We start from the raw sequence: 13,530 nt of genomic DNA, 5'->3' as shown, positions 1-13,530 counted from the left end.
TGAGTGTCAGGTTCTAGTGGTCTCTTAGGGATAGCAGCATTCTTGTGGTGATATGAATTTCCCTAGGGGCTGGAAACCCCACTTGAATTGGCCTCCGACAGACTATGAATTCATTGGGTCATGATACCAAACAATGTGAAGAGAAGGTCAGTGAAATGAAGACCCATTGTGTCATTTCACCCGTCTCTGCCTTTCTCAAGTTAGTTGTAATCTTTCGAAGGGCGTTCCCCAGAAGGTTTAGAACCAGGGCTCTCAGTGGTTGTTCCCGGCTCACATTCTCTGACTTCATTAAAGAGGCGGTGCTGCTCTTCCCTTACTGCCAATTTGAAAAATTCTAGGGAAGATTTTTATTGGTCCACCAGGGGTTTTATGTCAACCTGTAGGCCAGCGGATCAGCATTGCGTTAACAGGCCCGTTGAAACTCCAGAGGCCTGTGGGAGAGGATCTGTTTTTCCTAAGTTGTTGGTTGGGGGAGGAGGAGGATGATATCTAAATATGTTCTTCAGATGAGGAAAATCCAGCCTGGATCCATAGCCTTGGGACTGAAAAGGAGGGTCTGCATTTGAGAAAAACACTGCCCCAGAAAGGTAGAATCTACTCTTAACTGAGATAGGAATGCTGGAGGATGAGCAGATTTGGGAAGAGTGGTCCAGGTGCATCTCTCTTCAGAAATGGAGGAAACTTGATAATTTGGTGGTTTTAACATAGGCTGAGGTTCTGTTTGATTCAGCAATCTGTTGCTATTAGTGCTTTCCTTCTCAAAGTTTTCTGACCATTCTATGTTAGTGATCCCTACCAGTAATAATGGTGTTCATTTCAGAGTTTCTATTATGCATGAGGCATTGTAGTAGGGCCTTTGTATATGTACATGTCACGAAATTTAATCATTATGGCACTCCTGTGCAGTATATTATATAGAGGAAGGAAACAGGTAAGGGAGAATAAGAAATTTGGTTCAAAAACAGGTCTGTCTGGCGTGGGGCAGGGGGCAGGGGCAGGATAGAAGGGGTCAATGGGGATAAAAAGGGGACATATGTAATACTTGCAACAATAAAGATTTAGAAAAAACAGGTCTGTCTGATTTCAAAGTATAGGCTCCTCCCCATTACATTGCCTCTTTTAGAGACTATTGCTAATAATATTTATACTACTTTAATAATGGCTAACAGTTATTGAGCTCTTACTCTGTGCTAAGTAATGTGTGTTAAGCACCTAAAATGAAATATCTCATTTAATCTTTACAAGTGTTATCCTCAACTTATAGTTGGGAAAGCTGAGACTGAGGTCATATAGCTACTAAGTGATGAAGCCCACATTTGAATTCAGCCAAATCTATTTCTACTGTCTCTAGCTCTATGATTATTGTAGTAATGGCTAAAAATTGTATTTGCTCACTGATCATATTCACCCTTTCACCAGAAGTTTCCTGCTCTGTTAAAATATAAAGACCCTAAAAGTTGCCTTTATTCTTAGAGAGCTTCACTCTGAGTCAGGTAACTGGTTTGGATGTGTTCTCTTTCAGTAAGACAATAGCAGCATAATAAGCCTCCAGGTTAGCACAGCATTTGGTATTGTCTAATAAACAATATTATGATCAAGCAGATGACATGACTTATTTATGTCTGTATATACTAATAGAAAGCCCTGTGCTGCCATGGCCTGCTTTGATCTGCTGTTTCCCAGATGTGGTATTCAGTTGTTCGTTAGGTTTTCTCTTCATATCCTATGGTAATCCAAACTGTATTTCCACACTATGGGTTGCCTACTGGGTTCACTGTTAAAAAAGGTGGGAGTTGGAATGTCCCTTTTAATGTTTAAAAAGGGACAAAACTGCTATGAAAACTTTATTTACTGATTTTTCTTTAGAGAAACAGGAGAGGGAGGGAGTGGGGAGGGAGGGAGGGAGTGAGGGAGGAAGGGAGAGAGAGATTTGTTGTTCCACTTATTTATGCATTCATTGGTAGATTCTTGTATGTGCCCTGACCAGGAATTGAACCCACAATCTTGGTGTATTCCAGATGATGCTCTAACCAACTGAGGTACTTGGCCAGGGCAAAAACTTTAAATTACTTTGAGTGTATACAGCTAGTATTCATTGTATGGGTTATGAAAAGTTTTGTATTCTTGTCCATTTCTCCTGATGGAATTTGAGTCCGATTACAAGATAATGCTTGGCATAACATTTCTTTTTTCACATTACACTACTGATAGTCATTCTCTCATTTTTCATTTACTCTACATATTCAGAAAGCACCAACAAATCCTTGTTATGGAGTTGAATAAGATGTGTCCCTTACAGTGGGAGGAGTTTATTTTCTAATATAGCTGTTTACAGACTTCACTTTGCAGCTTTGATAAATGCAGTGTACATGGCTTACAATTTCCAAAGAGATTTAGGTTCTCAAATCTTAGAATTGCTGATATAAAGTGTATATTCTTTTGTGACCCCCCCTCCCGTTCAATATTCGGGGAAATAAATATTGTTGTGTGTTTTTTTATGCAGAGAGGGTAAGAGATATGAGAGCCAGGTGACACCGTTAATCACTGTAGAGCAGATGCTAGCTATTATTTATAAAAGTATTCTGACATTTAGTGAGAATCTGTAATATTTAGGGTCGGTGCAGAGACTTTCATCCTAGATAAATTTTCCAAACTTTCTATCTGCGAATGCATAGTATTTCTGTGCTTTCATGAATGTGCAGGCATAAAGAATATAAAGCACAGCCCATCAAATCGTTCAAAAGAAAATACTACTCTGAACATGTTATGTACACCAGCCATAAATCTTTCAAAACATGAGAATGTTTTCAGCCAGAACAAGATGGAATGTATGTTTCTAATTGTGAAACTTTTCCTTGAAAAAAATTCAGTTAGGTGCACAATGATGAGGCTTTGTGTACCATTTACCTTGTTAAGAGCCCTCCCCCGAAATCCAAGGTATTGCGCAGGCTCACGGAAGCTAAGACCGAGGCTCCTCGGCAGGACCGGAAAACTCGCAGCCGGAACGTTTGTGCTGCAGTGCCTCTTCCCGGCCGGTGCTCCTTCACGAAGGGACCGTCTCAGCCAAGTGCTTGTTGGTGGGAACCTGTTTGGTGTCGGTTCTTAGGGGCCTTGGAGGTGACTGGCTGTGGTGAAGCCGGCGCCGGGGAGTCCTTAGGAAAGAAGGCACGATGGACGATCAGGGTTGCCCACGGTGTAAGACCACCAAGTACCGGAACCCTTCCTTAAAGCTGATGGTGAATGTGTGCGGACACACTCTGTGAGTCGGGAGACAGTGGGTATCGTGGGGGTGAAACGCGCGAGGCTGGAGGAGAGAGCCGAAAGATGCTTTGCCTTGGTTTCGGGGAGGAAAAGGCGGCATTAGTTTTGGCACCTGGGGAGGAAAATGGGAAAAGGGGACGTTGTTTCTGTACGCCGGCTGCAGCCGCCAGCCCCACGCCGCTCTGGCCTGCTTTGGACGGCCGCTTCCCAGGTGTGGGCGCAGTTTGTCAGGTTGCCCCTCTCAGAGCCGAGGCATCTTGACTGTATTTCCAGGCTGTGTTGTCTTCTGGGGTCCAGACATATCGCCGGTTAAAAACGTGTGTGTGTGTGGGGGGTGTCGGAGTGTTTAATTTCACGAAAAAAGCAATTGTATTGAAATGAGCGAAAGTGCTCTGAAAACAATTGCTATGAGAATATACTGCTGCTTCTGTGTGTTAATTTGAAAACCCCCGTCTATATGCCCAGTTGTCCCGATGGAGTTTGGTTAGGTTCTCATCACTAAAAGGGAGAAAAATCCAGACTCTAGGCGGTTAATTTTGGAGACATAACAGTGGTTGGCATTTATAGAGTGCACATTATGTACCAGGCACTGTCCTAAGCGCTTTATCGTGAACTGTCTCACTTCATTCCCACCACAGCTTCGTGAAGTAGGTACTAATATTCCCATTTCACAGGGAGGGAAATCGAGACTGCTCAGGGCCCTTCATCAAGTGGGCCCTGCCAGAATTGGAATACAGGATGTCTAACTCTAGAATGCCCATTTTTTTGGGGGAGGGGCTGGGCTGGGAGAAGGAGGGAGGTTGGGTTTGTGTACTAGTATTTTGAAGAATGAATACAGGGATTGGTTAACGTATTTTTTATGGTTAGATGTGGTTCACTAAAGGTGGTTCTATAAAGCATGTGATGTACGGTGCTCTATTAGGGTGAGCATATATTGTATTCCTGTAGTTCCTCTGTTTCTTGGAGATAAAAAATGGTGGCTAACTACAGTGTGGTAGACAAAGTCTTTGGGTAAGCATACATTGCATGATTAGTTGCAGTTAGAATTTAATGGGATTTATTAACTTGGTCTTTTTACATATTTTAATCTAATCTTAATTTTTATTCTTTATCCATGCTTGAATGGGTTAAGATTGAAAATAAGGTAAAAGTAATTAAGGAGAATGCATAGAAAAGGGAAGAGAGGCAAACACTATATATAGACTATTAGATTTATAAAAAAGTAGTTTTCCTTTTTAAGATAATTACTTATTGATTGATTTGTAGAGAGAGAGGAAAGGAAGGAGAGAGGGGGAGAGCAAGAGCGAGAGCGAGAGCGAGAGCGAGAGAGAGCGAGAGAGAGAGAGAGAGAGAGAGAGAGAGAGAGAAACATCAGTTTCTGTATTCATTAGTTGCTTCTTGTTTGTGCCCTGACTGGGGACCAAACCCGAAACCTTGGCCTATGGGAGGATGCTCTAACCCAGTGGTCGGCAAACTCATTAGTCAACAGAGCCAAATATCAACAGTACAACGATTGAAATTTCTTTTGAGAGCCAAATTTTTTAAACTTAAACTTCTTCTAACGCCACTAATTCAAAATAGACTCACCCAGGCCATGGTATTTTGTGGAAGAGCCACACTCACGGGGCCAAAGAGCCGCATGTGGCTCGTGAGCCGCAGTTTGCCGACCACGGCTCTAACCAAGTGAGCTACCTGGCTTGGGCAGTCTCTTAGGTTTTTAGAGAGATTTTGTTCATTTCTCTTCATTTTCCAGTAACATTTATTACAGTGATGCTCAAAGAAAGGGAATTTGCTTTTTTGGAAGAATACTAAATGTAATTGACTGGAAGAAATTTCTGCCTAGTAGAAATTAACCAAGCAGGGAAGATTCTGTGATTTCAGTAAAATAAGTGGCATTTTTTTAGACAATTATAAAATACCTATTTTTAATTAGAAATTACTTTTGTTCTATCCTTAGTCTCTTTTTGCTTTCTCATAAGAGTTAAGAATTATCCCAGTCATTCCAGGGTTGCTTTTGGTTTATTTGCTAACCTGTTAGATATAGAACACATTAGTCTTTTTTTTCCCCACTTGAACTATGAATAAATGAGTAAAAGACTAGAGGGTATTGGCTAAGAGAACAAACTTCTGATTTTGAATTCTTTGCTCTTGTAGACTCTGTGGCTTTACTAATTCCTTGTGTTTTATTTTTTAAAAGTCTGTACAGTAAAGATAATAGTGTTACTTATATTACACTATTTGAGGATTACATGATATGTGTAAACTATTTGGAGGTGTTTAATAGTTTCTGTCACGTAGTATTTGTTCAATATATACTGACTATCATCATCATTATTATTTGTGGATGGTATAGGTGCTAAGCAAAAATGAAATTAAAACAGGGTTTATTTAGCTTGCTATGGAAAATTTGCACAAAAATGATTACCTTTAAATGAATGAGACTATAAAGTGTGAAAATGTGGCTTTAATTATGATGATCCTAATTTAATTTTCTTAAAATGAGCTCATTATCATGTTCTCATATGGAAATGGGATTATACATACCTTAATTTTTTCTTTATGTATATCTTAGGTATCTTTTCTAAATCAGTATGTATATGTTTTCTTTATTTTTAACAGTTGATCATAGTCCACCCTTCATTTGTACATGTGTACTATAATTGATTTAACAGGTTTTTAAAATGAATATTTAGATTTCCAGTTTTTCACGAGTTAATTATCTATATCTTTCTATCTGTATCTTTGAGCACTTAGGCAAGTATATCACGAGATATAACAGGGTAAACCATAGGGCAAATGCCTAAATAGTGGAATTGTATGTGACTTTTAATAGGTATTGCTCCATTGTTTTCAAAAAAGTATATTGGTTATGCCCCAAGCAACTATGTGTGAACATTTCTGTTGCCACTCATCTTTGTTGATAATGGGCATTATTATTTTTTTAATTTCACTATTCTGGTAGGTAATAAAACATTATAGATTTGATGTGAAATACTTTTGATTTGATAGTGTATTGAGTTTGTATAGCATGTATTTCACGTGTTATTATTTAGCATTACTATTTGTATTAGTTACCAGTTGCTGTCTAATGAATTACTCCAAAATTTAGCTTAAAACAGCAAACATTTATCTTACACAGTTTCCGAGTATCAGGAAGCTGAGTGGCTTAGCTGAGTGATTCTGGCTCAGGGTCTCATGAGGTTCTCTCAAGCTATTGTCTGAGACTAGAGAATTTGTTTCCAAGGTCACTCTGTGGTTCTTGGCAGGAGGCTTCAGTTCCTCCTGTGGACCTTCCATAGGGCTACTCATGACATGGCTTTTCTCAGAATTAATAATGAGAGAGAACCAGAAGCTGCAGAGCCTTTATAATCTAATCACAGAAGTGACATCACCATCACTTCTGCCATATTTTGTTAACACTGAACAGTGCTGTTGCAACGTGGATGGGTATTTACACACAAGAGTGTGAATACCATAAGGCAGGGATCACTGGGCCATCTTGATGCTGGCAATCACATGATTGTACTCACTTTGATTTTTGTTTGTGTCCTCTAGTAGCAAAGACATTTGGGCAAGTAGCAAAGCCATTTTAGGAGGCAAGTGATGGAGTAGTAGTATTTCCCAAAAGATAGGGCATATTGGATTATGGGAAGATGAATTAGGAGTACTACTTATGGGAGAAAATACAGGAGTAGAAATAAGAAAAGAGGTAAAACATGAAAATACTTGTCTCCCTTTACTGGTAGCAACTGAGGAAGCATATTCCCTTATGTATCAATTCAGTCCAGCAAACAGCTAAATGACTTGATTGCATGCATATCAGAGAAGATTGGATTCCATTTTTGTTTGTTTTTTCTTTTAAAATATATTTTATTGATTTTTTACAGAGAAGAAGGGAGAGGGATAGAGAGTTAGAAACATTGATGAGAGAGAAACATTGATCAGCTGCCTCTTGCACACCCCCTACTGGGGATGTGCCCGCAACCAAGGTGCATGCCCTTGACTGGAATCAAACCTGGGACCCTTCAGTCCACAGGCTGACGCTCTATCCACTGAGCCAACCAGTTAGGGCTTGTTTGTTTTTTCAATTCAAGCCCATGAACGTTATCTTAATTACAGAAAAAGGTAATTTTTTTCTTCGTTTATCAGTACCACCTATTTTAAGAAATGGGACTTCATGGAGTTCTTTCATAGAATTCTGAAGGCATATTGCATTAGATGGAGTCAATTATGTCTAACTAGAGGCCCAGGGCACGAAATTTGTCCCTCAGCCCAGCCTGCACCCTCTTGCAGTCTGGGAGTGGGCCTAAGCCGTCAGTCAGATATTCTTAGCGCTGCTGCGGAGGCAGGAGAGGTTCCCGTCACCACCGCTGAGCTCGACAGCCATGAGCCCGGCTTCTGGCTGAGCGGTGCTCCCCATGTGGGAGCCCTCTGACCACCAGGGGGCAGCTCCTGCATTGAGCATCTGCCCCCTGGTGGTCAGTGCACATCATAGTGACCAGTCGTTCTGCTGTTTGGTTGATTTGCATATTAGCCTTTTATTACATAGGATTCTCATTCAGCTCCAGTCTTGAAAAATTTAATTTCTATCCCAACCATTTTTGGCAAAACTTGTCTCTGAAACTGTTACCTGTATTTAATTTTATTAAATCTGCCTTTTTCATTTTAAACATGTATAAGACAAACTAGTAGGATAAGCAAAAACATGTCCTGATATATAAAAGTCAATATTTTGCCAGATTTACTTAAGATCTTCCTTCCCTTTTTCCTCTGTTCCTCTCTCTCTCTCTCTTACTCATTGTTGTTACTCGGTAGTTTGCAAGAGTTACCCGTTTGAATTTTGCTGATTGCATCTCTGTGGTATTGTGTAATATGTTCTTTCTTTCTTTTTTTAAAATCTATTTTTATTGATTTCAGAGAGGAAGGGAGAGGGAGAGAGACAAAGATAGAAAGAATCAGTGATGAGAGAGAATCATTGACTGACTGCCTCCTAGATGCTCCCAACTGGGGATCGAGCCTGAAACCCTGGGCATGTGCCCTTGACTGGAATCAAACCCGGACCCTTCAGTCCGCAGTCCAATGCTCTATCTACTGAACCAAACCAGCTAGGGCTGTTCTTTTGTGTTTTCTCTAAATTGTTAGTTATATTTAGAAGCTTTATCAGATTAAGGTTATATTTTATTTATTGTTGGAAAGAATAATTCATAAGTGATATTAATTTATTTTGACTGATATGCTGGACACATTAGGAAACAGCACCTCTTTTGGGCAGAATAGTTTTGAAAAAGCACTCATTCTGTGTAGAAGAATTAGAAAAGAGGACTTTTGAGAAATGTTAATTTCTAATTTTATTCTGTTGTGTTAAGAGAACATACTCTGTTAAGTTTCAGTCTTTTGACATTTTCTGAAAATTTGTTTAAGGTCTAGCACAGTGGTCGGCAAACTCATTAGTCAACAGAGCCAAATATCAACAGTACAACGATTGAAATTTCTTTTGAGAGCCAAATTTTTTAAACTTAAACTTCTTCTAACGCCACTTCTTCAAAATAGACTCGCCCAGGCCGTGATATTTTGTGGAAGAGCCACACTCAAGAGGCCAAAGAGCTGCATGTGGCTCGTGAGCTGCAGTTTGCCGACCACGGGTCTAGCATATGGTCTGTTTTGGTGAGCAATCAATGTATATTTGAAAAGAATGTGTATTCTGTGGCTGTTGGGTATAGGTGTATTATACATGTAAATTAAGGCAATTTGGTTGATAGTGTTACAAATATCTTCTATATACTTACTAATTAATCTACTCATTTATCAATTACTCCAACTAGATTGTGGATTTGTGAATTTCTCCTTTTAGTTCAGTCATGCTTCATGTATTTTGAAGTTATTTTATTAGGTACATAGATACTTAGAATTGCTATGCCTTCATGATGAATTTTTCCTTTTGTCATTATTAAATGTCTTTTTTTCTTCTTATTTATTTACTTTTGGGATGACATTGGTTCACAAAACCATATAGATTTCAAGTGTACAACTCAACAAAACATCTGTTGTTCTGGTATCAGCTCCCCACAACCCTACTCAACCAAAACTTCCCTTACCAAGATCCCCAGGACCTTCCTGTGGTTAAAGCCCCAGGACCTTCATCTCTCTATTTTGGTTGACCTCCTCTCCCTATTTGACTCTGCTGGCCATGCTCTACTTTTTTAAAATATATATTTTTATTGTTGATAGTATTACAGATGCCTCCCATTCCCCCCTTTTACCCTCCTCCTCCCAGCCCCCTATTCACTACCCTATTGCCTCTGTCCCAGGGCTATGCATATAAGTATATAAGTTTTTTGGTTTATCTCTTCCTGTCCCCCCAGCCCAAGAGATTGGTCCAACAACCTCTGCTTTTTAATTGTTGTGTTAGTTCCTCTATATTTAATGTGATTATTGATATCATTGGGTTTAAGTCTACTTGCTTTCCATTTGTCTCTTTTGTTTTTTCCTTCTTGTTCCTTTCCTGCCTTATTTTGGATTACTTTGGTGTTTTAAATAATTGGCTTATTGCAATAGGTCTTTGTTGTTATTTTGATTATTTTTTAGAGGTTTTCCTAGGTATAACAGTATTTATTATTTTCAAAGTCTATTTAGAGTCAACATCTGACATAACCTATTTTTCGCTTCCCACTTCAATACCCCACAAATGTGGACAAAATAATGATACTTAACTCTTGTCCTTTATGCTGATGATGTCCTATCTTTTACTGCTATGTATGATTCAGTATTGTTATTTTTGCTTTTTTTTTTTTTTTGGTAATCCTCACTCGAGGATATTTTTCTATAGATTTTTAGAGAGAGTGGAAGGAGGGGTAGAAACAGAGAGAGATAAACATTGATGTAAAAGAGACAGATTGATTGGTTGCCTTCTGCATGTGCCCCGACCAGGGTCAGGATCGAGCCTGTAACCAAGGTATGTGCCCTTGACCGGAATTGAACCTGGTACCCTTCATTCCTTGGGCGGACACTACCCACATGTGCCAAACTGGCTAGGGCTTAATTTTGCTTTAAACAGTCAGTTGTCATTAAGGAAATGTAGAAAATAAAGTGTCTTTTTAAAAAAACACACCTTTATTGAGATATAATTAACATACCGTAAACTTAATTAATTTAAAGTGTAGAGTTTAGTGGCTTTTGCTGTATTCTCAGAGATGTGCATCCATCACCATAGTCAATTTTAGAACATTTTAACCATCACCCTCCAATACTTCCCCCCAACTCTCTCCCTTCCCCTTTTGCTTCCTAGCTCTAGGCAGCCATTAATCTCCTTTCTGTCTCTGTAGATTGCCAATTCTGGACATGTCATATAAATGTGATTTTATAATATATTAGAGGCCCAGTGCACGAAATTTGTGCACGGGGCAGGGGCGGGGGGCAGGTGTCCCCTCAGCCCAGGCTGCACCCTCTCCAATCCAGGACCCCTCGGACATCCCTCTCACAATCTGGGACCACTGGCCCCTAACTGCTCACCTGCCTGCCTGCCTGATCGCCCCTAACTGCCCCCCCCCCCCGCCAGCCTGATCATCCCTAACTGCCTCTGCCTGCTGGCCTGATCACCCCTAACTACCCCCCTGCCAGCCTGGTTGTCCCCAACTGTCCCCCCCCACTGGTCTGGTTGCCCCCCCGCTGGCCTGGTCTCCCCCAACTGCCCCCCTGCTGTCCTGGTCGCACCCAACTGCCCCCCCTCGCCGGCCTGGTTTCCCCACGCAGCCTACTGTTCAGTTGTTTGGTTGTCCCTCACTAACCCCCCTGCCGGCCTTGTCGCCCCACACAGCCTGCTGTTCGGTTGTCCGTCCGATTGTTTTGGTCATGACAGCCCCTGGCTTTTTATATGTGAGGATGATCCTCTGTGATTGGTTTTTACTTGGTATAATTTTTTCAACGTTTATCCATGTTGTAGCATTTATTAGGACTTCATTTCTTTTTGTTACTGAATGCTAGTCCTTTGTGTTGATATATCACATTTTATTTATCCTTTCATTAATTAATGGACATCCTCCCCACCCCCCACTTTTTGGCTGTTATGAATAATGCTGCTATGAACATACATGCAAAAGTTTTTGTGTGGATAAATGATTTTCTCCCCTTGCATATGTACTTAGGATTATAATTATTGGATCATATGATAACTCTATGTTTAATCATTTGAGGAACTGTAAGACTGTTTTCCAAAGTGGCTGCACCATTTTACATTCCCATCAGCAGTGTATGACAGTTCCAGTTTCTGTACATCTTTTGCTAACACTTATTTGTCTTTTTTTATTATAGCCATCCTAGTTAGTGCAGTGGTGAAATGTAGTCTTTTATGTTCATCTACTTATTTACCATCTTTGGTGTCCTTCTTCCTTTCTTTGATATGATTTTACATTTGTATTGATTTTCTTCTGCCTGAAGATTATTCTTTAGCATTTCTTATAGGCCAGGACTATTGTTGAAGAAGTTTCCCAGATTTTGTTTATCTGAAAGTGTTTTTATTTCATCCTACTGTTTGAAGGATATTTTTGCTGAATATGGTATTTTGGGTTGGCATTTCACCACTTGAAAGATAGCATTTCATTGTTTTATGGTCTTCATTGTTTGTTAGCTGTTACTCATATCTTTGGTCCCCTTTATGTAAAAATCTTTTGGGACTGCTTTCAGGATTTTATCTTTGGTTTCTAGCAATTTGAGTATGATAAGGCAAGATGTGGTTTTCTTTGTATTCATGTAGTTGAGGTTTACTGAGCTAAGATTTGTAAATCAATGTTTTTTCATCCTATCTGGAAAATTTCAGTGATTCTTTCTGCATTATTTTCACTCTCTTCTCATTTTGGAACTCCAGTTACATGTATGTTAGACTATTTTTTATTATACTCCCTTTTTGTTTGTTTGTTTGTTAATCCTTACCTGATGATACTTTTTCTGTTGATATTTTAGAGAGAGTGAAAGGGAGAGAGGAAGGAAGGAAGGGAGAGAGGGAGGGAGGGAGAGAGAGAGAGAGAGCGCGTGAGAGCGAGAGCAAGATAGAGAGAGAGAAACATTGATGTGAACTCTTTCATTGATTGGTTGCTTCCCACACATGCCCTGACCAGTGCCAGGGATTGAAACTGCAACCTTGGTATATGCCCTTGATGGGGAGTTGAACCTGTAACCCTTTGGTGCGCAGGCTGGTGCACTAACCACTGTGCAACATCGACCAGGGCTATGCCCTCTTTTTGACCATAGGTCACACTTTTCTTTTTTCATGTTTAGTACTTTTTTCAGTTGTATACTGGATTGTGTAGATGGTACAACTTAGGGGTTCTGGATGTGTTATCTCTCCGTGAAGCATTGTTTGTTTTTTAATTTATTGTTATTTTAAAAAAATATTTTTATTGATTTCAGAGAGGAAGGGAGAGGGCAGGAGAGATAGAAACATCAATGATGAGAAAGAATCAATGACCGGCTGCCTCCTGTAAGCCCCCCATTGGGGATTGAGCCTGTAACCCGGGCATGTGCCCTGACCAGAAACTGAACCGTGACCTTCTGGTTTATAGGTTGATGCTCAACCACTGGCCAGGCTATGAGGTTTTTCTTTTTTTAAAATTCTTGTATGTAATTCATTTACTGGCTGATCACCTTGAACTTTGTAGGCTTGGTTTTAATTTTGGTTAGGATGGATTTGTTCAGAGCTCAATGTGTTTCCTTACTTTAGTGCAACTCAACCTCCAAACTTTTAAAACTTTGAAAACTCTTTGGGGTTTGATTTTAGGCATGTGTGGGTGAGTCTAGAATAAGTCTTTTATTCTAGGATGCAGTTCTTACTCTTAGTTGAGGCCATTTTGGTATCTCCCCTGGATGTCTGAGGTGTTAGTTAATAAGGTGTTCATGTGGGTTCTCTACTGTGGCTTGGTGGGAAGTCCAGGTTGTACCCAGCACTTCTTCACTATCCTTTATTCCTTCCACAGTCACTTTCTTTTAAGCCTTGGTTGGTTTTGTCCTGCACATATGCAGCCCCTTCCTTGGCCAAGGACTTATGGGGGTTCCCTATACAGATTTCTGGACTTTCTGCGTTGCAGATTTCAACCTTATCCACTGCACTGAATTATGCCTGTTCAGCTTAGCACAACCACTGTGCTCTTAAACTCTTGCTGCTGGGCCATGGTCATGGAAATTTTTTCCAGGTAAAAAACAGAGGCGATTGTAGGGCTTACTTTGTGAGTTTCTGATCTCTGAAGGATTATAGTTTTTGTGCTGCCTGTTGTCTAAATC

General features: G+C 40.1%; 1 protein-coding gene across 4 annotated transcripts in view; it reads left to right on the top strand.

Moving 5' to 3' along the window:
- Positions 1-3,064: 3,064 nt before the first annotated feature.
- MNAT1 (MNAT1 component of CDK activating kinase) overlaps positions 3,065-13,530 on the top strand; it is a 196,194-nt gene continuing 185,728 nt past the window's right edge. For all 4 annotated transcript variants that reach the window (XM_028141630.2, XM_054716011.1, XM_054716013.1 and 1 more), the window contains exon 1: positions 3,065-3,259. In XM_028141630.2, the coding sequence (XP_027997431.2) occupies positions 3,171-3,259 (89 nt within the window). In that variant the 5' untranslated portion in view covers positions 3,065-3,170. The remainder of the gene's footprint in view (positions 3,260-13,530) is intronic.

The sequence above is a fragment of the Eptesicus fuscus genome, chromosome 5 (assembly GCF_027574615.1).
Source record: "Eptesicus fuscus isolate TK198812 chromosome 5, DD_ASM_mEF_20220401, whole genome shotgun sequence".
Classification (NCBI taxonomy): Eukaryota; Metazoa; Chordata; class Mammalia; order Chiroptera; family Vespertilionidae; genus Eptesicus; species Eptesicus fuscus.
Note: the sequence above shows the minus strand (reverse complement) of the source record. Positions and strands in the feature narration are given on the sequence as shown.